Below are 25,400 nucleotides of genomic sequence, written 5' to 3'. Positions count from 1 at the left end.
TCTTCCGAGTGAATTCAAGATTTCATTTTCAGTTTGGCTGCTGGCTGTCTTAGTTTAGAAAGGGGTGGACATCAGACTGAAAATCAATGTTTCTCCCACTCCCTGGATATTGGAAATTCTGCTGGCAAGCTGGAAGCAAGGCTTCTGGCTTTTCTGGAGTACAAATTCTGCTATTGGTGGGTTGCTGTTTTTTTGGGAAGCTATTCTGACTCCAAACTTGTCTATGTGAGCATCAAGAGAACTGCAGCATCCAACCAAAGGACTAAGTTTCAGAATCACGTGAGCATTCATATTTTCTGTGCGTAGCCTGTGGCAAGGGTTTTGTAGAGGGAAGATTGTTTGATTGGAACATTCCACTTATTTATTGAGGGTTTATACAACATCATAGTAGTTTTTCTTTCTTATTTGCATTTGCTAAAAGTTATTGCTATATATTAACTGTATTCTTAAATAAACTTTGTTTGATAGAAGCTCCCTTTAATCTCTGTCCTCTTGTTCTTGATCCTTTTACAAGTGGGAACAGTTTATCCTCATCTACTCTGTCCAGCCCCTCATGATTTTGAACACCCCTCTCAGATCTCCTCTCAACCTTATCATCTCCAAGGAGAGTAGTGCCAATGGGCAGCATGGTCACACAATGGTTAGTACTGCTGTCTCACAGCCCCTCGGACCTGGGTTTGATTCCCAGTTTGGAGTTTGCACATCCTCCCCATGTATTTGTGGATTTCTTCCGGGTGCTCCAGTTTCCTCCCACAGTCCAAAGGTGTGTAGGTTAGGTGGATTGGCCATGCTAAATTGCCCCTTAGTATCAGGGGAACTAACTAGGGTAAATGCACGAGGTTACGGGAATAGGCTTGGGTGGGATTGGGGTCGGTGCAAACTTGATGGTCCGAATAGCCTCCTTCTGCACTGTAGGATTCCGTGATTCTATGGTTAGCAGGGTAACTATGTGGAGTTATGGGGATAGGGCCCGGGTGGGATTGTCGGTGGTGCAGACTCAATGGGCCGAATAGCCTCCTTCTGCACTGTATTCTACGATTAACAAGGTAACTGTCGGGTTTCGGCGACAGGGCCTGGGTGGAATTGCTGTCGATGCAGATGGGCCGAATGGCTTCCTTCTGCACTGTAGGGTTTTTATGATTCTAACCTCGCCAATCTATCCTCATAGCTGAAGTTTCACTACTGGGGCAGCTGTCATCCCTCCCTAAACCCCTTGCCTTGAAATGGAATGGAAAAGTTGGGAGTTGAGATAACATTAGTCTTTCAAATGTGTACATTCTTCTACCAATTCACTGCACAAATGTGTAACTGAGCCATTATTTGAGGTTGCTAGCTGTCTCGATCACACACACGCACTCACAATAAAGAACCTTAGGCATTGTACTAAAAAGTCCTTTTGCACTTACACTCCAAATGAATTTGAAAGGCGACATCAGATGTTGGAAATTCGGACTTTTTATTTACGGGTAAGTTATCTCTTACACTGAACCCTAAAGACATCCATGACAATATTCAGTTTGAACAATATCTCAATATTTTCCAAAAATTATCAATGCTGTACACAGACAGTCGAACTGTTACAATAATTTAGTTAAAAATGCTTTTTTTTTCCCCTAGTTAATGCAAGAAACACCAAGAATTAAAATACAGTACATGATTAACCTCACAACTTCATTACAGTGGATTCATCATCGTTTTATTCCTCATGTTTATGAGTGATGTTGGGGTACAGTAGCTATATACATGCACTAAAGTGCTATGGACCCAATAGCATGCAAGTCAAGTATTGTACCATCATACATCTAACTTATTAAGACTGTCCGTAACTCTCCTCTTTTTTTCTGCCTTTTGCTCTAGCAAAAGAAAATTAAAAAATCTATTTGATATAACTTCTTCTTTTTCTCTTGTCCCTACATATGTACGATGCAGCTCGCTTTCACCGAGTGCGCTGTCGACTCTTTGCAACAATATAACTAATGCTTTAATCGATATAAAGCACTTTTACAAATTCTCACTGGCATCAAATGTAGAATAAAATTAATGCTTTTATAAAAGAATAATATTAGGACTATTTTACATGAAAAACAATACAGTGCAATGTAAAAGAAAGGCAGCCCAAGTTACTGAGAGACCACTCCAACCCCTTCAACATCTCAGGATTCTGATTGCGTTCTCTTCCTCCTCACACATAGACTCTACTTTATACAGGCAATTACCTGGACACTATAACCGTCATATTGAGGTGTGCAATGCTGTACGGTAACACTGTGGATACTAATGTAAGCAATGATTTACAAGACTTTGTTGATATAATAGTTACAAATTTTATTGTAGATAATACTTTTGAATTTTTTTTTGCATCGGAAAAGAATCCCCCCCTGCCCCACCGCCACTTGACTTGATCTACTGTTTCCATGCAACCTTTAAGGGTGGCAAGCCAATCCTAGCTGTAGACATCTCCACAGATACCATTACATCCACTGTTGCTCAGGGTTCAGCTCAACGGAAGGCGCAACGTTGCGTGGACGGGATTAAGATACACATGTGGGTCGCTGTCTCCCCTCCTCCCTCACTGGTGGTGATCCTGTGGCTAATGGTCTGCTCCGAGAAATACGGGTAAACCCCCCTCCCAACTGCCAAGGCAGGTCTGGCCGACGGGCAGCCCTGCGAGTGTTAAATCCGTGTCCCCCACCTCCGCAAGGGGCCTCAGTGCTGTTCGCCACTGGGTTTCCAGCTAACTGGAACACTCCACTGAACACACGTCACGTGGATTGTAAACTTAACTGGGCTTCTTCCTGAATGTTTGAAAGCGGTGGGAGAAAGGGAGAGGGGAGGTTGGGGGGGGGGGGCCCTTTGTAATCTCTACATCATACATTTCAAACAGCTCTGTCTACTCTCCACAATGGCTAAATAAAATTACAGACTCCTAAACAATTGTTCTCCCACCAAATAAATCTCCATCCTCACAGCCAATGGGCACTGGCTAGCCTCAATTTGCAGTACAAATGTCTCCTTGTTTTATAGATCTGACACACATTTACTTCTCCGTTTCTGATCTGTCGAATCCTTAGAACTGCTGACGAGGACTGGCCGCTTTGTCGAGTTGCCGTGACTTGTGGATTTCAGTGTTCTCTATTACTGACCCGTGGATCACACGCTCTTGTGCTCTGTGTCGTGGTGTGGCTCTGTCGCATGTGCTTCACTGCTCCTGGGTTTCCCGGCTAAATCCCCAGAGGACGAAGACCGGGAGGCAGAGGGGGAGCGTGAAGCCCATCGTGACGGTGGACGTTGGTTGGCTGGCCTGGCAGGGCGCGAGAAGCAGAGTTCGAGTGGTGGAGCTACTGAAGACCGAGGTAACTCCTTACAACCGGGAAACAGAAGGAAAAAAGAAAAGAAAATTAGAATGTTGCAATGGCGGAAAAACAATCAGAAGCCTTATCAATCAGGTCTACCATCAGCTCAAATCAACTTCCCCTTCAACAGATTCTCACTGAGATGCCTGTCATAGAAACGAGAAGCTGGAGTAGGCCATTCGGCCCTTCAGGCTTGCTCCACCATTCGTTTTGATATTGGCTGATCACAAAAATCAATCTCCTGATCCCCCCCTCTTCCCCCCCATTCCTTGATCCATAGAGTCATAGAGGTTTACCTCACGGAAACAGGCCCTTCGGTTCAACTTGTCCATGCCGCCCAGGATTTATCACTAAGCTGGTCCCAATTGCCTGCATTTGGCCCATATCCCTCTATATCCAAAATATCCCTTTAGCCCCAAGTGCTATACCTAATTTATATTTGAAATCACACATTTTGACCTCAACTACTTTCTCTGGTAGTGATTCACCACTCTCTGGATGAAGAAATTTCTCCTCACCTCAGTCCTAAAAGGTTTACCCCGTACCCTCAAACTATAACCCCCTTAGTTCTGGGCTCCTCTACCATTGGAAACTTTCTTTCTGAATCTACTCTGTCTAATCCTGATAGAATTTTATATGTTTCTATGAGATCCCCTCTCATTCTTCTGAACTCCAGTGAATATAATCCCAGCTGACTTAGTTTCTCTTCATATGACAGATCTGTCATCCCAGGAATCAATCTTTTTTGTTAATGCATTCGTGGGACAGGGGCATCGCTGACTGGCCAGCATTTATTGCCCATCCCTAGTTGCCTGAGGGCAGTTGAGAGTCAACCACATTGCTGTGGGTCTGGAGTCACATGTAGGCCAGACCAGGTAAGGACAGCAGATTTCCTTCCCTCAGGGACATTAGTGAACCAGATGGGTTTTTTCCGACAATCGACAATGGTTTCATGGTCATCAGCAGATTCTTAATTACAGTTTTTTTTTTACTGAATTCAAATTCCATCATCTGCTGTGGAGGGATTCGAACCCCGGTCCCTAAAACCTGGCCTGGCAAACCTTCGCTGTACTCCTTTCATGACAAGGACATCCTTCCTCAGATAAGGACACATGTGCTAAGAACACCACTGGTTGTTACTCCTGATCTAGATTATACTTCACAGATATAAATGACTCCATTGGGTGAGATTTTAACACACTCAAACCCCTCCGCCAACACTGAGTTAAAATAGGGTTCATGATGTCAACAGTTCCAGTTGATTAAAGAAACGATTGGAATGGCAATGAGGAATTATTCTGGCAAGAAGCAGATTTCAAAATCATTGAACATCTGATCTCAGTTCAACTGGTTCAGTGATAAATGTTCACTCGATCTGACTTATTAACATTCAGGTCAACCCTTACAGCCACATCAGTGTAATAGATCCTAGACAATTTCATCAACAATTAATCCAATCCCCTCCTAGTTTTTCACAGTGCTAGTTGCCTACATGACAAATCATTCCCAGTATCCAATAATTGAATGCCCTTTTTAACTAAGGCTGAAGAACAGAGGGCTTATATATTCTCATGAGATCTGACAGCCACAATATTCAACTGCTCTTTATCCAGAAACATAGAAAGTGGAAGCAGGAATAAGCCATTCAGCCCTTTGAACCTGCTCAACCATCCATTTTGATCATGGCTGATTATCAAATTCAATATCCTGATCCCCAACCTTCCATTCCCCCATATACCCCTTGATCTATTTAGCCCCAAGAGCTATATCTAATTTCTTCTTGAAATCAGACAACATTTTGGTCTCAACTACAGTCTATGGTAGGTGGATGGAAAAATATCAGAGGACGGTTGAATTTTATTGATGTAATGTGCATTAGACCATGGTGTGAGGAGTCATTCTCCCGAATAGTACGCACCGACGAGACAACTAGATAATTAGCTCTTCTTAAAAGTATTGGTTTTTGCAAAGTATGGACATGCAAATGTTATGAACCACATCTCAACAATCGCTATCCACATTCACACATGGTCATTTGGGGTTGGTGCTCCATGAGCAGACACCACAGCTAGTGTAAACACGTTCAGGGTGAGAGGAGAGACAAAGTCCAAATAGACAAGTAAAAATACTTGGAATCCGAAAAATATCCGACTGGTTGATGTCAGAGTTGGTTGTTCTTGTTCCCAAGGAAGGCATTCTGTTTTAGAACCCCTAAACTCTGTGAAGTTAAGAAACCTTGATTGGTATGCCATCCAACATCTGAAACATCCTCTCCCTCCACCGCTAGCACACAGTGAGACCAGTGTGTAGCATCGACAAGATTCACTACAGCAACTCGCCAACACTCCTTCAACAGTACCTTCCAAATCTGCAATCTCTGTCACCATGAAGAACAGAGGAGCAGGCACATGGGAACACCACGACCTGTAAGTTCCCCTCCAACACTTCCTTTTCATTCATTCAAAGGGTGTGGACATCACTGGCTAAGCCAGCATTTACTGCCCTACCCTAACTGCCCCTTGATGGTGAGTTGCCTTCTTGAACTGCTGTAGTCCATGTATGCAGGTGCACCCACAGTGCTGTTAGGGAGGGAGTTCCAGGATTTTGACAGTGAATGAATGGCGATATAGTTCCAAGTCAGAACTGTGATTTGGGGGGAACTTACAGGTTATGATGTTCCCACGAGTCTGCTGCCCTTGTCCTTCGAGATGGAAATGATCGTGAGTTTGGAAGGTGCTGTCTAAGGATTATTGATGAATTCCTGCAGTGCATCTTATAGATCGCACACACTGTGTGTCAGTGGTGGAGATGGTTGAATGTTTGTGGACCAATCAAGAGGGCTGCTTTGTCCTGGATGGTGTCAAGATTCTTCAGTGTTGTTGGAGCTGTACCCATCCAGGCAAACAGGGGGTATTCCATTACACTCCTGACTTGTGCCCTGTAGAAGGTGGACAAGTTTTGGGAGTCAGGAGGTGACTTCTTTGCTGCAGGATTCCTAGCCCCTCATGGCTCTTGTAGCCAAAGTCCACAGTTCTGTGTCAAATTGAGATTTTTATTCCGACCTATTTGATAAATGAATAATTAGGAAAGAATTCCTCCAAATTAGTCAAACATGACCTGCCCTTCATGAACCTTTGCTGCGTCTTCCCAATGGGACAATTTATATCCAGATGTCTTGCTATTTCTTCCTTGATGATAGATTCAAGCATTTTCCTCACTACAGAAGTTAAGCTAACTGACCTATAGTTACCCACCTTTTGTCTACCTCCTTTTTTAAACTGTGGCATCACATTTGTTGTTTTCCAATCTGCAGAAACTACCTCAGAGACCAGTGAATTTTGGTGATTGTGAATTTTGGAGTCCAGTGAACTTTAGCAACACTGGCTAGTTTTTACTCGCTGGACCTAGAATACCTGACGCTAAAATAACCAGCCCTACTACCTTCCGTGGGTGCTTACCCCTGTTACCCTGACAGCAGGTTACATTCCACCTCACATGGATGTGAAGATCGTGCTGGATGAAGTATACATCACCACAAATAACCTCGAGGCAAACCATCCTGAGGCACTGTTCATCATGGCCGGGGACTTCCATCAGGCCAAGCTCAAGAGCGTCCTACCGAGGTATCACCAACATGTCCCCTGTTCCACCAGAGGCCCAAACATCCTAGACCACTGCTACACAAATATCAGACATGCCTAGCGCTCTATAGTCCGCCCACACTTTGGCAAATCAGATCACAAGGCTGTGCTCCTGTTCCCAGCTTGCAAAGAAAAACTGAAACAGCAGAACCCGTTAAAAAAAAGTTGTGCAACGTTGGTCGGAGGAATTGGATGATCTCCTATGGGATTGCATAGTAAGTAGACTGGTCAGCATTTAAAAATTCAGCAACCAGTCTGAATGAGTACGCCATTACAGAACTGATTTCATTAGTAAGTGCACTGTATGCCAAAGAAGCAAATCCGTGTATTTCCCAACTGGAGACCATGGATGAACAGGGATATCTACTGCTTGCTGAAGTCCAGGTCTGAGGTGTTCAAGTCAGACAACCCTGACCTATACAAGAAATCCAGGTATGACCTTTGGAGATTCATCAAAGATGTCAAAAGACAGTGCTGGACCAAGCTACAACCCCAGGGTTGCCACACGGATTCCTAGTGACTATGGCAAGGTCTGCAAGACACTACAGGCCACAAGGTGAAGGCAGGTAAAATCACTGGCACCCCTTCTGATGAGCTCAACGCATTCTATGCCCATTTTGAGCAAGAGGTGAGCGAGAGCATGCCCTCCACCCCGGAACCCTCGGGTGAACCTGGATCCAAGGTGACCAACGCAGACGTTACAACAGCCTTCTCAAAAGTCAATCCATGGAAAAGGACTAGTCCGGATGGGGTACCCAGACAAGTACTCGGATCATGCGTAGATCAGCTAGCGAGGGTATTCGCAGACATCTTCAACCTCTCCTTACATCAATCTGAGGTCTCTACCTGCTTCAAGAAGACAGCCAGGCAGCGTGTCTTAATGATTATCACCTGGTGGCTGTGACATTCATTTTTTGAAGTGCTTCGGAAAGTTAGTCACGGCACGAATCAATTCCGGATTGCCTGGATTTACCACAGTTTGCCTATTGCTGCAACAGGTCCGCAGCAGATGCCATCTCCCTCACCCTACACTCAACACTTGAACACCTAGATAACAAAGACACCAATGTCACATGCTTATTTATCGACAAGTTTCTAGGTGTCCAGATCACCAACAACCTGTCCTGGTCCCTCCACGCCAACGCTATAGTTAAGTAAGCCCACCTCTACTTTCTCAGGAGGCCACGGAAATTTGGCATGTCTGCTATGACTCTCACCAACTTTTACAGATGCACCATAGAAAGCATTCTTTCTGATTATATCACAGGTTGGTATGGCTCCTGCTCTGTCCAAGACTGCAAAACACTACAAAGGGTCATGAATGAAGTCCAGTCCATCATGCAAACCAGTTACCCATCCATTGACACTGTCTACACTTCCCACTGCCTGGAAAAGCAGCCAGCATAATCAAGGAGCCCATGCACCCCGGACATTCTCTCTTCCACCTTCTTCCGTTGGGGAAAAGATTCAACAGTCTCAGGATGCGTACCTAATGACTCAAGAACAACTTCTTCCCTGCTGCCATCAGACTTTTGACTGGACCCACCTTGTAATACGTAATAGTTGATCTTTCTCTACACCCTAGCTATGACTGTAACACTACATTCTGCACTCTCTCGTTTCCTTCTCGATGAACGGTATGCTTTGTCTGCATAGCAAGCAAGAAAAAATATTTTTCACTATATGTTACATGACAATAAGAAATCAAATCAAAAACCTCTCAGTAGATTCCCTTCATGATCCCCCTATTCATGAATCCTCTTCTTCATGAGTGCCCTCTCAATACCCTCCCTGCCTTCATACCCCAGTTCATGACAGTCCCCACTACATGCCCTAGTACCCTCAGGCTTCACGCACTTCATGCCTCAGCACCTTTTCCCTGCATCCAGCACCCTGGACATGCCAGGGCGTCAGCTGGCACAATCTCCAGCAATGTCCCCAACCACTGGGGGCTTCGAGCCACCACAGCCATGATGCCTGGGGTCCATCTGTGGAGGCCAGTAATGATTCTTGCCGTGTTCCTGCTGCGCCGAGGATTGGAAAATCCTGGGAACGGAGAAGATCCAGCCTCAGATGGACTAAGTATATTCAAATATGCTGGTCTAATCCTTACTGGATGGGAACCAGATTGTGTCTGGGAACAGTGGATGGGAAAATATCAGTGTGCTGCCGGCACAGAATGCACTAAACCACTCACTCGTGATCCTCCAGTCCCGCTCTGCTCCAACGCATTCTGCCCTGGGCACGACGCGGCTGGAAGATCGTGGCTATTGCACGCCGTGATTTTCCAGACTGGGTTGCGGGGGGAATATGCGTGTCAATATTTGCAGATGAACCTGACAGTATGTTATCAACAAATATAAATGCGTCAACATTTCCTGGGGGTCCTTTTTAATGTCTCGCTATTTGCAGGGGTCCTTGCTAATGTTTTAACACTTGTGGTGGTTCCTGATAATCTATTATTTGTAACATTCAGTTCGAAGGCTGACATTAAGTCACATTGTGGATGGCGCGCTTAAGTCACATGACAAAATGGAAAAGCCCTTTTGGTCAGGACTCTGTGCTCCCACGTCCCTTCACCAATGTCAGAGAGAGAGTGTGGATGAAGTGCTAAATATACAGCATACAAAAGGCGTTTGAGGTAAAAGGGATTTAGCCTCAGGATGAAAGCAGACAGATCAGTCTACTGACTGGATGAACTTTATTGTGAACTGAAGCTAATCACTTTATATAATAGTTTCTTCCCATCACCTTCAATCCTGAACCACTATGTCATTGACGATAATACCTGCAACAGAAGGTAACTTGGTAAATTGGAGATTTACTCTAAGCCAACCCAATGTGAGTGCTGGTTATGTGTCATACCCTGAACCATTCAACCATAAATCCTAAACTAGATTGACAAGATAAGCCCCAGCCACAACACTAGACAATGCGTCTGCAGGTACAGACAGGTACAGCGCACTATCTGTACCTGTAAAGACTTGATTATCTGAAAAGACTCGCATTCCAACCAGTGTCTTGCAATTGTATCTTTGTCTATATATGCCCTGTTTGTGAAACATACTGCTCCACTCACCTGATGAAGGAGCAGCGCTCCAAAAGCTTGTGATTCCAAATACATTTGTTGGACTTTAACCTAATCTGGGCCAAGGGCAGCAAATGCAAGTTCCCCTCCAAATCACTCACCACCCTGACTTGGAAATATATTGCCATTCCTTCAAAGTTGCCAGGTCAAAATCCTGGAACAGCACTGTGGGAGCACCTACACCACGTGGACTGCAGCGGTTCAAAAAAGCAGTTCACCACCACCTTCTCAAGGGAAATTAGGGATGGGCAATAGATGCTGGCCTAGCCAGTGATGTCCACATCCTGTAAAAACCTGCTTTTTGGCAGCATTCATCCAATGGACTGCAGAGTTTCTCCTTCATGGGTCGACATGGCTTAACCAGAAGGTACCAGATACCAATTCAGGGAAAGAACAGGGAGTGCAAGGGCACTGATCATCAGTATCTGCTTTATATCTGTGAAAAGAATGATATGTATCTCTAAAGAGACAAAACTAGGCAGGACAGTAAGTTGCAATGAGGAAATAGGAACCCTGAAATGGATATAGATAGGTTAGGAGAGTGGGCCATAAGATGGCAGATGCAGCCTGACTTGGGTAAGTGTGAGGTTATGCATTTTGGTTGGGAAAATAAGTCGACGACTTATTATCTCAATAGGGAGAGACTTCAGGCTGCTCTGGTGCAGAAGGATCTGGGTGTCCTTGTTCATGAATCACAGAAAACTAGCATGCAGGTACAGCAGGTAACAAAAAAAGCGAACGAATGTTGGTATTTCTAGCTAAAGTAATAGAATATAAAGGTAAGGAAGTATTGTTGCAAATATACAAGGCATTGGTTTGGCCGCACCTGGAGTATTGTGCACATTTATTTGAGGAAAGGTGTACTGGCAGTGGAGGGAGTTCAGAGGAGGTTCACTACATTGATTCCAGAGCTGAGGGGTTTGATGTATAAAGAGAGATTGAACAGTTTAGGTCTATACTCTCTGGAGTTTAGAAGAATGAGGGGAGATCAAATTAAGGTATACAAGATGGTAAAGGTATGGATAAAGTAAATGTGGAGTGGATGCTTCCTCTTGTGGGGCATTCTAGGACGAGAGGTCATAGCCTGAGTATAAGGGGTAGCAAATTTCAAACAGAATTGAGGAGAAACTACTTCCCCCAAAGGGTTGAGAGTTTGTGGAATTCATTATCCTAAAGTGTGGTGGATGCTGGGACAATGAGTACATTTAAGGAGTTAGATTTTTAATCAGTAATGGGTTGAAGGGTTATGGGGAGAAGACAGGAAAATGGGGATGGGGAACATATCAGCCATGATTGAATGTTGGAGCTGACTCGATGGGTTGAATGGCCTAATTCTGATCCTATATCATATGAATTGTAAAGCAAGTGCAAAATGTAGAACATGCGAAGAAAACAAGAATTCATAAAGTGCTGGAAACATACCACATGGGTGAAGATCAGAACAAAATAGAAAAGCTTTTGCGGCTGTCAGTCGCAATTACAGAGCAGGAGGCAACACTGGGCAAGGTAACAAAAGCAGAAAAACGCTGGAAAATCTCAGCAGGTCTGACAGCACCTATGGAGAGAGAATAGAACCAGCCATTGGAGTGTGGGTGACCCTTGGTCAGGGCTGCAGACAAGGAGAATCGGTCAAGATTTATGCTGTGAGGGTGAGGTGAGGTAGGGTAGGGCGGGGGGGTGCAGGCTGGCAGTGGGAATGGGGAGCTGTAATTGATAGGAAAAGTATAGACAAGGAGAAGAGTCATCCTGCCTCTAAACATTGGCATGTCTTTTCGTTGGCGAATCGCATCTGATTTTCCTTGTCTTCAACTCTGATGAGGGGTCATCCAGACTCGAAACTTTGGCTCTACTCTCTTTCCACAGACGCTGTCAGCCCTTTCTGTGATTTCCCATTTTCTGTTGCGGTTTCAGATTCCAGCATCCGCAGTGATTTGCTTTTATCACTGGGCCAGGTAAACTATACAACAGTGTGCAGAGAGGGTCAATCAACATGTCTGTCTCTCATAAGCATTTGCATGTAACTGACTCTCCAAATGTCTAAATTGTTTTCTTTAGTTTAGTTTATTTATTAGTGTCATAAGTAGGCTTACACTAACAAATGCAATGAAGTTACTGTGAATATCCTCTAGTCACCACACTCTGGCGCCTAAAACATTGACTAATTTTATTGTGTTGATGTTGTACAGAAGCTTTTTCCAAATTCAATTTCCTTACTGATGACGGTGTGATTCAAACCTGAAACCTCCAGGATTCTAACCCAGCGCTCAGCTATCATATGTGCCAAGTTCACATTTTTTGCAGAATAAATCTAAACTGGTCTAGGTTGGGTATTCCTGGATTCAGTGCTCTTCATTCCCCCCCCAAACATTATCCCCTCTAGGCCGTTGGTCAATATCAATGGACGAAACTCCAAATGAAAACCAGTGTCCAAGATTCTAAATTTGTCTGTGAAATTGCCCTTTATCGAACCCACAATGAGGTTGCTTTCTAAAACTTAAATTCTCTAACAGACGCCAATCTGGCAATGCAGGCGGCACTTCACACAGCAGTAGCACTGATTTAAATACTGCAGCTGCACTGTAACCTGAGCCACGGGCTCACTATTACACTTAATACCAACACTTTCCATTCCCAACGCAACGTGATATGGTGAACTTTGCTTTACAAAGGCTGGCCAAAAAGATGCAAAGTGGCATTGCTTTCATACGAAAGTGTCTCAGTAAATTCCTTTTGTTTGAGCAGGTGAAGAATTGGCCAAGAATTTGGTCATATTGCCATTACTCCCCCCTACCATGGAGGAGGTGATGGCCTAGTGCTATTGCCCCTAGACTATTAATCCTGAAACTCAGCTAAAGTCTTGGCAACCTGGGTTCGAATCCCGCCATGGTAGCTGGTGGAATTTGATTTCAATAAAAAAACATTGGGAATTGATTTGGAGGTGGCACAGTGATTAGCACTGCTGCCTCATAGTGCCAGGGACCTGGAATCTGATTCCTGACTTGTGTCACTGTCTATGTGGAGTTTGCACATTCTTTCCTTGTCTGTATGGGTTTGCTCCGGTTTCCTCCCACAGTCCAAAGATGTGCGAGTTAGGTGGATTGGCCGTGCTAAATTGGTTCTTAGTGTCAGAGGGACTAGCAAGGGTAAATGCATGGGGTTGTGGGGATAGGGCTTGGGCGGGGTTGTGGTTGGTGCAGACTCGATGGGTTGAATGGCCTTCTTCTGCACTGCAGAATTTTATGATTCAGTGAAGAATTTACTGATAATCACGAAAAACGATTGTCACAAAAACCCATCTGGGGTTCACTAACGTCCTTCAGAGAAGGAAATCTGCCATCTTTACCTGGTCTGGCCGACACGTTACTCCAGGCCCATAGCAGTGTGGTTGACTTTTAACTGCCCTCAGGCAGCTAGGGATGGGCAATAAATGCTGGCCAGCCAGGAAACCCATGTCCCACAAACGAATAAAACCAAACCACAGTTAGGGGACCATAAGTTTGAACTTAAATTGTATCACCTGGCATATGTCTGGATGTAAAAAATTAGAGATTTTAAGATGGTGGCATGTCCCTTTAAATTTGCAGTTTACAATCACCAAAATTAAGAAGATTTATTGCATTCTAAATTATGATGTTTAGACTTATTTTTCTTGCAAGATTAAACAGCTGCAGTCTATCAATTAGAATGGATGGAAATATGAAACCCAAAGTGAAAAGTGGTATCATTTCTGCGTGTTTTTCTTCCTAATCTCTTAATAATGTCCTATTCATTGAAGAAGGGGCTCCGTTAAGGTCTTGGCAGCAATATTGTGATATGGGAGCTCCTTATTACTTTTAGTACTTATTCAGAGCTTCTGAGTTGAAGAATGCTGCATTCCTTCTTTTATCTTGTATTTAAAGTGGGCTGGTAGATGGCGTTACAAATGAGTGACCAAATATGCCGTGACCTTTAGTTAGAGGCCTTTAGAATCACTTCCTAAACAACTTTCAGCAAAATTCTTGGCTCTTTCTGGGTTACTGGAGTGCTAAAAGAACAATTCTTGCCCTTTCAATACCTGAATTCTTCTGCTCCCTGTGGTTCTCAACAAGAGGCATTCTGATGACGTCAATGTGTATACACAAAAAACTCGATGACATTATGAGAGTGTTTTGTGTAGTTCCTGGGACTGACTGAAAGGTCAAGATTTTGGAGGTGAAGCCTGTTTAGCTGAGCTAAACCATTGGTTGGGAGCCTGGAACCAGAAAATAAGGGGGTTGCCACTTAGGACTGAGAAGAGGTGGGTAGCACAGTGGTTAGCACTGCTGCCTGTCAGCACCAGGGACTCGGATTCAATTCCAGCCTTGAGTGACTGTCCTTGTAGCGTTTGCACATTTTCCCCATGTCTGCATGGGTTTCCTCCGGGTGCTCCGGTTTCCTTCCAAAGGTGTGCAGATTAGGTTGATTGGCTATGCTAAATTGCCCCTTAGTGTCAGGGGAATTGGAAGGGTAAATACGTGGGGTTATGAAGATAGGGCCTGGGTGGGATTGTAGGTGGCCTCCCTCTGCACTGTAGAGATTTTATGAGGAGAAATTTGTGGATTGTTGGAATTCTCTACCCTGGAGAGCTGTGGAAGCTCAGTCATTGAACTTGTTTAAGGTAGAGATGGATAGATTTCCGATTAAGAATCTAAGGGTTATGGGGATAATGCGTGCGAAAAGCATTGAAGTGTCTGATCAGCCCTGATTGTACTGAATGGTGAAGCAGGCTCGATGGGCTGAATGGCCTATTCCTAGTCCTCTGTTCCTAAGCTGACTTGTTGAAATTGCTAGTCAAATTGCTGATCGGATTTGAACTCTTGACCCCATGGCATTAGTCTGGGCCTCCAGAAGATTCCAGAAGATGAGAAGCCATAGGTAAATGATAGCCAGAGCTCATGGAGTGAATCACAGAATCATCATAGGATCCCTATAGTGTAGAAAGAGGCCATTCAGCCCATCGAGCCTGCACTGACAACAATCCTATCCCCATAACCCTATGCATTTATCCTGCTAATCCCCCTGACACTAAAGGGCAATTTAGCCAATCAACTTAACCCACACATCTTTGGACTTTGGGAAGAAACTAGAACACCCCAAGGAAACCCACACAGACTCGGAGAGAATGGTGCAGACTCCATGTAGACAGTGACCTGAATCCAGGTCCTTGGCGCTGTGAGGCAGCAATGCTAACCACTGTGCCACCCTGCCTTGACAATCCTGTCAATGTCAGGCCCAAACCTTTTCTCAGCTATCGAGTGCTATGGTACCACTGAGATATCTGTACAGATCTGGGCCACTGGTCTCCATGGTTTGGAACTGGGTGAAGGTCTGAGGCCACCGGATCTTGCAGACTTCAGGCTCGCTCTGCAACAATGCCGCTGATGGAATGGAGCAATGGAATTTTTGAGGCCGATTAAATCACCTATTTTATTGCCCTAGAATATTACACTAGAGTTACAATTCCACACCTATATCCCTCAATGCCAAACATACTTAGTCCATGTTAACTTAAGAGAAACTACATGTTTCGTCTCAGATGCTCCAGGTTTAGTGCGAAGATCACACAATCACAGAACCATACAGTGCAGAAGAGGCCCTTTGAGTCCGCACCGACACATTAGAAACACCTGAACTCCCACCTAATCCCATCTATCAGCACTTGGGCTAAAGCCCTGAATGTGCCAAGTGCTCATTAAGGTACTTTCTAAGGGATGTGAGGCAACCCGCTTCTACCACCTCCCTCTGGGTATAAAAGTTTTTCCTCATACCCCCCCTAAACGTCCTGTCCCTCACCTTCAAGCTATGTCCCCTTGTGACTGACCCTTCAACTAAGGGGAACAGCTGCTCCTTTTCCACTCTGTCCATGTCCCTCATAAACTTGTCCACCCTGGTCAGGTCACCCCTCAGTTTTCTCTGCTCCAGCGAAAACAACCCAAGCCTATCCAACCTCTCTTCATAGCTTAAAATGTTCCATCCCAGGCAGCATCCTGGTGAATCTCCTCTGCATTCCCTCCGGTGCAATCACACCCTTCCGTTAGTGTGGCGGCAGACGCCTGATGTACTTCATGAAAGACAAATCACCATTGCTTAAGGGAGAACGCTCCAGGTTTCAGAGATTTAACTGCTCGTGTTGTAAGACACTGCGCCACCCCCAACTTAAGTCAAAGCCACTCATTCCTCTAAAACTGCATAGCTGAGAAGGTTTGGTGATGATAAACTTGATCAAAGGACGAAAGATCCAGTTTTCATGTAACAACACAGATAACTCATTTTTAAAGTAAAACCGAAGATCTCTCCGCCAACATTTATGAAACGGATAGTTCAAACATCGCTACAGTTGTTAATAAGGAACTTACAGCAGTGAGGCAGACAGGGTTAGAGTCCCCAGGGGGTGGTTAGTAAGAGAGTTTGGCTCTGGACAGAACAGACAGGAGAAGATAAGTAAGACAAGATATAGAGCAAAAGTTACACATTGACACAGTTGTTATTGAACAGAAAGACTTGAATTTTTGCGTGGCACCTTCCCAAAAACATTTTAGTGCTAATGAAGGGGCAGAATCTTCCTGTCCTTGGAAATCGTAACAGGCAGGAGCCCGACCACGCAAAGGTCCATGGACCTCAGACGGGAGTTTCCGGTTTTGGTGTGAGCACAGCCGGACAATCCCGCCAAAATGCAGTCACCGTTGTAATGTAGGAAATGCAAAAGCCAGTTTGCACACAGCCAGCCCCCATTAACAGCAACTGTGATGATTACTGGATAATCTGGTTTATTTTGGGGGGAGGGGGTTTGATTGAGGATTAACTGTCGGCCGGGGGAAATTCCCCAGCTCTTGTTTGGAATAATGCCATAGGATCTTTTACATCCAACTAAAAGGGCAGCTATGACTCCATCCAAAAATAAAAATGATACCCCTGACTCTGCAGCACTCCCTCGGAACTGCACTGAAGTGGTTTTTGTGCTCGAGTGCCTGGAGTGGGACTCGAACCGACAACCTGCTGACTCAGGACTGAGTGCAGCTGAGTCCACAGCTGCCAACCGGGGTAATAATAACAGATCAGGTTCTTGAAGGTTACGGGCAGCAATATTGCAGGACAGTCTCCAAATAGATCAGTCATTGAGGAAGAAACTGATACTCGGGCAACACGTCAGGGCTGGCAAATTTTCCTCAGTGACCCGGTTACAAAGTGGGAATTTCCAACAAGGTTTAACTCGCTCAGAATTCTGTGGCGGCTGGTGCTAATTGTTCTCCAATCCAAAATCAATTGGCAAATGGAGCATCTGGTCTGGCCGAATTGCCTCTGATCTGCTGCTTTAGATGTGATGAGGTTCGACCCATTTACTGTGGATCTCGAGACCAAACCGGGATGGAAGATCTCAACATACGCAGGCTGTGCACAGACCACTGAGTTCATACAACAGCTCGCATCGATCTAACCATAAGTAATACAAACCCACAGATTACATACCAAAGAGCATAAATCAAAAAGAAACAGCTGAAGAATGTAAATTTGATATATAATTACATTTATAAGTATATTTACAAATATAGTAACGCAAATCATTTCAAAGGTTTTCCTGTCCTCATTGTTGGTAAGAAAATAATTGGTTTAAGATGTCTCAGTTCAGAGATTAAAGGCCAGTGGGGAACCTGTCCTGGTTTCAGATATGTCCTTCATTTGTCTGCTTTTACCTGTCATCCTGCCCGCTACAGTAAACTGGTTCATTCACATGGAGAAGCCTTGTCTAAGGCACATCTACAATACAGTTCCACTCTTCTTGTAGGGGGAAGCTGGCAGATCAAAGGGCAGAGACAACCAGGAGAACAGACGGACCCACTTCATGGCAAATGCTGATTCCTCCAAGGGAAAGGTCACCATAAAAATGGACCGAGCAGTTAGCCTCAGAGACATAAAAACCATAGAAACCCTACAGAGCAGAAGGAGGCCATTCGGCCCATTGAGTCTGCACCAACAACAATCCCACCCAGGCCCTATTCCCGTCACCCCACATATTTATCCTGCTAATTCTTATAATCTATGCATCCCAAGCACAATTTCGCATGGCCAATCAACCTAACCTGCATATCGTTTGACTGTGGGAGGAAACCAAAGCACTCAGAGGAAGCCCATGCAGACATGGGGGGAATGTGCAAACTCCACAAAGACAGTGATGCAAGCTGAGAATTGGACCCAGGTCCCTGGAGCTGTGAGGTAGCAGTGCCAACCACTGTGCCGCCCACTCAGACAGTGACTCTGAGGCTTGGCCTGGCAGAATGCATTGGCATCATCTACAGAAAGATTCACAAGAAGAAATAGTCCATTTGGCCCAACTGGTCCAGACCCTTGTTCAGGCTACACACATGCCTCCCTTTACTCCTCTTCATTTAACATCAACTTATACTCCTCACCCTTTCTCCTGCTTGTGTTAACTTTGCTTTCTGTATCTATGAAATTTGCATCTACTATTCCTTGTGGAGGTGAGTTCCAAATTCCAATCCCTTTCTGTGTTGGATTTATTTGACTGTCTCGTAATGGAAGCCTCTCTTAAACTTTGCGATAGTGACCTCCTTAACCCTCTCCTTGCAAAGATAACCCACTCTTGTCCTCTCTTTTTCTGGTCATTGGCGTCAGACTGAAGCTAATGAGTTTAGAACACTTTATGAAGGTGTGATTTGGCAGAGTTAAAGCTGCACTGGCATTTTGATGGTGGTTTCTAATTTAATATTTTAAAAATAGCTTCTTCATTTGCCCCCCCCCACATGAGCATCTGGCATTTTCACAACTCTTCAAATCGTCACCACATTGTAAAAATAAAGCTTATTGGGATGATTTTTAAAATTCTTTCATGGGATGTGGGCATCGCTGGCTGGGCTGGTATTTACTGTCCATCCCTAATTGCTCTTGAGAAGGTGGTGGTGACCCTTCACCTGCTTGATCATTGCAGTGGTGTGGGTACACCCGCAGTGCTGTTAGGGAGGGAGTTCCAGGATTTTGACCCAGCGACAGTGAAGGAATGGCGATATGTTTCCAAGTCAGGATGGTGTGTGACTTAAAGGGAAACTTACAGGCAGTGGTGTTCCCATGCACAGTAGTTAGCACTGCTGTCTCACAGTGCCAGGGATCCAGGTTCAATTCTGGCTGGGGGTCACTGCCTGTGTGGAGTTTGTACTTTCTCCCCGTGTCTGCGTGGGTTTCCTCCGGGTGCTCTGGTTTCCTCCCACAGTCCAAAGATGTGCAGGTTAGGTGGATTCGCCATGCTAAATTGCCCCTCAGTGTTCCAAGATGTATAGGTTTGGAGGTAAATGGGGTAAATTTAATGGAGTAAATACATGGGGTTACGGGGATGGGGCCTGGATAAGGTGCTCTGTTGGGGAGTCAGTGTAGAACTGATGGGTCGAATGGTTTCCTTCTACACTGTAGGGATTCTATGATCTTCTGTTCTTGTCCTCTAGATGGTAGAGTTTGCAGGTTTGAAAGATGCTTATGAAGGAACTGTAACAGATTCATCTGGTAGATGGTACACACTGCTACCAATGTGTTTCAATGATGGAGTGGGGTTGGGAGGGGGGGGTTGTTGGGGGTGATGGGGAATGGATGCTGAAGGTGGTGGATGGATGCCAATCAATTGGGCTGCTTTGTCCTGGATGGGCAACACTTCTTGAGTGTTGTTGGAGCCGCACCCATCCAAGCCACTGGGGAGTGTTCCGTCACACTCCTGACTTGTGCCTTGTGGACAGGCTTTGGGAAGTCTGGAGGTGAGTTACTTTCCATAGAATTCCCAACCTGCTCCTGCACCCACAGTATTTATAGGGCTGTTGCAGTTCAGCTTCTGGTCAAAGGTAACCCCAGGCTGTTGATAATGGGGGATTCAGTGATGGGAGAACAAGGGATCAAGAGAAGATGGTTAGATTCCCTATTGTTGGTGATGGTCATTTGCTGGCAGTTGTGTGGTGTGGATGTTAATTACCACATCAGCCTCAGCCTGAATATTATCCAGGTTTTTCTTCAGTACTTGAGGAGCTGTGAACAGTGCTGAATATTGTGCAGTCCTCAGGAAACATCCCCGCTTCTGACTTTACGATGGAAGGAAGGTGACTGGGCCTCGGACACTAACCCTGAGAGACTCCTCCACTGCTGTCCTGGGAATGAGGTGACTGACCTCTGAGAACTACAATTAGTTTCCTTTGTGCTAGCTATTACAGTGGCTCCAGTTATACCAAATATTAGCTTGTGGAGTTACAAGCATTGGCTTGTTCTGTAACCCTACAGGCAGAGGGCTGGCTCCCATATCACTGGAGATGGGAGGGTGAGGGTTGATGCTTACACTGCTCAATTTGCTCTGGAGTTTTCAAACCAAACTACAGCAAAAAGTTTGAATTGAATTGTAATTGAGCTATCAGTCTCTTAGGAACATAGGATTAGAAGTAGGCCATTCAGCCCCTCGAGTTTGTCCTGTCATTCAGCGAGATCATGGCTGATCTGTACCCGATTCCATTATTCAGCTTGATCCACACCCATTTAGACCTTGGCTGACAAAAATTTAGTGATCCCAGGTTGAGATTTAAAATCACCAATGGGGCTAGCATCAATCTTTTCTTGTGAGAGGACAGTTTATACTTTTCCCACCCTTTTGGGTGGCACGGTGGCACAGTGGTTAGCACTGTTGCCTCACAGTGCCAGGGGCCTGGTTCGATTCCTGGCTTGGGTCACTGTCTGTGTGGAGTTTGCGCATTCTCCCCGTGTCTGTGTGGGTGTCCTCTGGGTGCTCTGGTTTCTTCCCACAGTCCAAAAGAGGTGCTGGTTGTGCAGAGGACATGCTAAATTTTCCCTCAGTGTACCCGAACAGGTGCCAGCGACTAGGGGATTTTCACAGTAATTTCATTGCAGCGTTACTGTAAGCCGACTTGTGACACTAATCAATAAACTTAAAAGAAACTCGTGTCGTTAAATATTCTTTAACTGCTCTCCTGAACGGCCTGCTTCTGATCTTGGGGTTAAGTCGCCTCTTCATGAACTCCTCAAACCAGTGGAAAAAAAATTTTCTCGATCACTTTATCAATTCCTTTCAAAATCCTAAAGGTTCCTGGATTACGGGTGACTAATTTGACGGCTTGTTCTCCTTCTGTTCTGGGAATACACAGCGTACAACAAAAGCAGCATCAGAATGCCAAAACACTTCTTCACAGGGGGATAGAATAATTTAAGAACAACTTACTCCTCTGGATAACGTGACCAATTCTCAGTTGCACGGTTTTGCTCGAGAGCTAATTTTAACTCCTGTTAGCAGCTGCCCGATTTACCACCTCGTTCCTCGCTCTTCTCACTCTCTTGCAATCACTTCCTGTTCTCCATCCCTGGCACCTTGCCCTCCTACCTTTACAGCTTCCAAAGCAGTTTGAGAACAGAAATAAATTTTGCATCCCCCCACCACCACCTTCCCCTCACCAATACTCTCCGACAGCTCAGTGATTTCACTCAGTTGGTGCTGAAAATCAGAGATCCTGCCTCCAGGTATTGGTCAGCGTTGACGCAACTGATCTCCAGCCTGGGTTGGTGATGCACTTGGCATCAGTTTGACTCTCTTGCCCTACAGGGGAAATCATTCAGGGTCCTAATCTCTATCCAGTCATCCTTGTTGGAAAACACCCATTGGTGTATATAGGATTGGGCTTCACCTTAAGGCCCTGTAGGGTTAAATCACTGGCCAATAATCGAACCATTGATTTGAACCATAGGATCCTTGCAGTACAGAAGGAAGCCATTCAGCCCATTGAGTCTGTACCGACTGTCCCCCACCCTATCCCCTCAACCCCACAATATTAACCCCACTAATCTCCCAGCCTACACATCTTTGGTCATTAACGGACAATTTACAATTGCCAATCCTAACGTGCACATCTTTGTATTGAAGCGAATGATGGTCCAAAGGTGCGGGTATGATGGTTTGAATGGCTCCTTCCTGCGTCATAACTTTTCTATGGTTCTACAACACCAGTGGAGATCTATCACTGTAAGAATGGGGCTTTCACAACAGGAAGGGAGAAGGAGTATGAAGTATATCGACACACACTCAATCCAAGTTGAGATATGTCAGTGGGGCTACTAGATAAAGGACACGGCAACAGGGCTGAAGGACGGGCAGTGCCAACCTCAGCAACAGCTGCACGGTTTTCAGCCCAGGGCAATGTCACTTGCCACGTGGTATAACAATGAGGAAGTCCCAGTATGCGCACTGCGTAAAGCACTGCCTCACAGCACAAAGCGGGCACTCAAGACAGATCCAAAATGGAAATTACACATTTAACCAAATCATGGATTCTCCCACAGATTTTGGTATGACCCGCATTCACCATTAAACAGCAACAGCATCGCAGAGCACACCAACTCCAGAATTGGTTCCAAAGTTACCGTATTGTCATCAAAATCCTTGGAAATGCTGACCGGAGAAGATACAATTTTATTTTTACTTTATTAACCAACACTTTTGTTCGCCAGCTGGTAAAGATACTTGCTTTGTTTGGCATTTGGCAAATTCTCAAACTCGGAGATTAAACCTGACGCTCAGTTAAAATTCCGGGTCAGCTTTGGAACCCCGGGCACACTCATGGTTCCCCAATGAACAAGTCAACAACTAGCTTCATCAGCGGGCCATATCTCAATGAACCCAATCCCCCACCACTCATACAGTGTTAGGACTCAGTTAAACGTAACTTCTTAAATAAAACCCCTGACACCGAATTGGATGGCTTCCCCTTCACCTGTCACAGATTGCAGCCACAGATCCTCTGCAAAGCACCCAGAAATATAGAGAGTATTTTCACGATTAAAGTTTTGGTTTCACAACAAACCGTGCGCTCTGTAAGAGTTCAGAGAGAGTAGGGATGGAGAATTACCTCAAGGGAGCCAGGGGATGCTCCATTTTCATCTTCTGTCTTTGTATCATCGCTGGCAGGGTTTTGCTTGCTCTTAGCTGGACTTTGTTCCTCACTAAAGGCCTGTTCAATAAGTTGTTTGTTTAAGATCCTGGCAGGGTTCTCAGGAAGTGCATACCCAGGAGAAAGAGACAGTCCCTGCCTCGCAGCTGGATCCTCGCCGTCTCCTTCCGCCTCCGATTCGATGGCCATGACGGGACTTGGCGATCTGCCTCGGACAGTCTTCAAAAACTCCTGAACCAAGACATAGTTTGACCTGGGCTCCGAGGGCTTCGGCCGACTTAGGGACCTGGACAACCTCTGGACGGTGTCACAAACTATGGGGGTGTGATCGATAATGTTGAACAAACTGGAAAGGCCGTCGTTAATGGTGGTGTGGACCGGGCTGTCTCGGGTGGTGGTCGATCTTGCCCAGGCTGACTCGTTGAATCCCTTCTGTGGGTTGCTGGGCAGGATTCGGTCTTTGGGCTGGTCAGGTTTGATTGCCGTTTTCCTTTGCAGCTTGGGCGAGCCGTATTTTGGGGAACAGCACGCGCGCTCGAACTTCGCCTGCATCTTCTCAACTCCGGGCGCCACCTGTTTGCTCCGCAAACTTCGCGAGGGCGACGACACCGGAGTGGAGCCTCCCTTTGGTGTCAAACACTTGTGCGGGCTGCTGCTGATGCCCCGGAGACACTCTGTCTGGAGACCCACACTGATGGTCTGGGTGGTCTGCGTCCCGGTACTTGTCACACCATTAGTCTGGCACGCAATGTCTTTGAACTGGGGATCGACTGAGTTGGAACGTATTCGGCTTATGACCGAATGTGCCACTTCCTTCATGTCGTCACTCATGTTGCCAGATATTTTAAGGTCATGCAGGGATGAGGCAAAGCCAACGGTACTACAGATTGGGTGCTCCATGGGACGGAGACCCCCCTCCAGCAGGTCTTTGTGGTGCTTGCCAATGTCACACGGCCATCGTCCAAACACGTCAGCTGGCCCACCCTTCGGCTCAACCACATTCCCATTGGATTTGATCTTGGGAAAGGCGTAATCTGAATCAACTACTTTGGTGCCATCTTTGTTCGGGTGTGGCGACCCATCAAACCTGCGGATAAGCGGCGGGCTGTGGTAGAGTCGCACTCCCATTTTATCCGGAACCATGCTGCTCCTCTGTAGCTGCTTTTGAGAGAAATCTGGGCCGCTCGTTGTGTTGGTCGTCACGGTGACGCTGCTTGTGAGGTACCAGGGGGTTGCCTGGAAAGGATCGGGGGGTAAACCGCTCACCATTATCTCACTCTCCGTCCTTTCCGGCCAGGCCTCTGTTGGTTTCTCTCTGCTGGTGTACTCCCGGGTTTTCCTGCTGAACTCTTCGATGTACTTCAGGTCATCTGGAGACAATGGAGGGGTCGCCTCATCCTTGCCGAGGTCTATCTGTAGCTCGGGGCCACTGGGTAAGTGTTTCTCGGGGAGGAATGGGGAACTGTCCATTAAACGTTGGAACTCTGACATGGAGGAAACCGACTTTGCCCTTTGAATAAAACAAGAACACTGTTAGCTGTGCCGTAGGAATTAAAAGTGACACTGCACAATCAAACAATAACTCAGACAAACCTGCGTCATTTCACACAACCAAGTTCTTTGCATCCTCTGCTGTGTGTACAAATGTAGAAGCCACAGCCCACAAGCAGGATTGAGGTGAAAAGATCATTAATCTGCTTTGTTTTGTCAGGATGTGGGTATGCGGGTGTTATTTTGTCAGCACAGGTTAAAATGGTAACCTTGACCGATACTTGGGGAAAGCCCCCTGCTCCGAATACTGACACATCATTATTATTGTCCAGCCAATAGAAAAGATGCTTGAGACCTTAGTATAGCATCTCAACCAAATGACGGCACCTCTGACAGGGCAGCATTACTGCGCTGGGGCGTTGGTGATTGTGGCTCGTATTCCTGGTGTGGGTCCAAAATCCACAATCTGTATATAGCTGAGTGCTTCCAATTGACCCAAGGTGACAGAGGAAAATATATTCTCCCCCTGTATCAGTCGGGTAGCGATTCATGCTGGGTTACAGGTAAGCAGGTGCTGTTAGCTCTTCAGAACCACACAATCGTCATGCGTGAACTTCTACAGTGACTGTTACATAGAGGTACATGGAATGTAAAGCACTGAAGCAAGCCATTACATAGAAACATAGAAAATAGGAGCAAGGGGAGGCCATTCAGCCCTCGAGCCTGCTCTGCTATTCACCATGATCATGGTTGATCATCCTACTCAATAGCACGATCCAGCCTTCCCACCATATCCTTTGATCTTTTAACCCCAAGTGCTATATCTAACTCCTTCTTGGAAAGTACAATGTTTTGGCTCAACTACTTACTGTGG

General features: G+C 45.6%; 1 protein-coding gene across 3 annotated transcripts in view; it reads right to left on the bottom strand.

The window, feature by feature from the left end:
• Nucleotides 1-1,447: 1,447 nt before the first annotated feature.
• mtcl1 (microtubule crosslinking factor 1) overlaps nucleotides 1,448-25,400 on the bottom strand; it is a 212,445-nt gene continuing 188,492 nt past the window's right edge. For 2 of the 3 annotated variants that reach the window (XM_080194647.1, XM_080194649.1), the window contains 2 exons: nucleotides 22,994-24,545; nucleotides 1,448-3,360 (listed from right to left, as the gene is read on the bottom strand). In XM_080194647.1, coding sequence (XP_080050773.1) covers nucleotides 3,151-3,360; nucleotides 22,994-24,545 — 1,762 coding nt within the window. In that variant the 3' untranslated portion in view covers nucleotides 1,448-3,150. Of the gene's footprint in view, nucleotides 3,361-16,456; nucleotides 16,515-22,993; nucleotides 24,546-25,400 lie in introns of all 3 variants that reach the window. The other variant, XM_080194648.1, reaches the window with a different exon arrangement.

Source organism: Carcharhinus amblyrhynchos, chromosome 8 (genome assembly GCF_965287045.1).
Source record: "Carcharhinus amblyrhynchos chromosome 8, sCarAmb.v2.hapA, whole genome shotgun sequence".
Classification (NCBI taxonomy): domain Eukaryota; kingdom Metazoa; phylum Chordata; class Chondrichthyes; order Carcharhiniformes; family Carcharhinidae; genus Carcharhinus; species Carcharhinus amblyrhynchos.
This window is presented reverse-complemented; position numbering and strand designations above follow the sequence as displayed.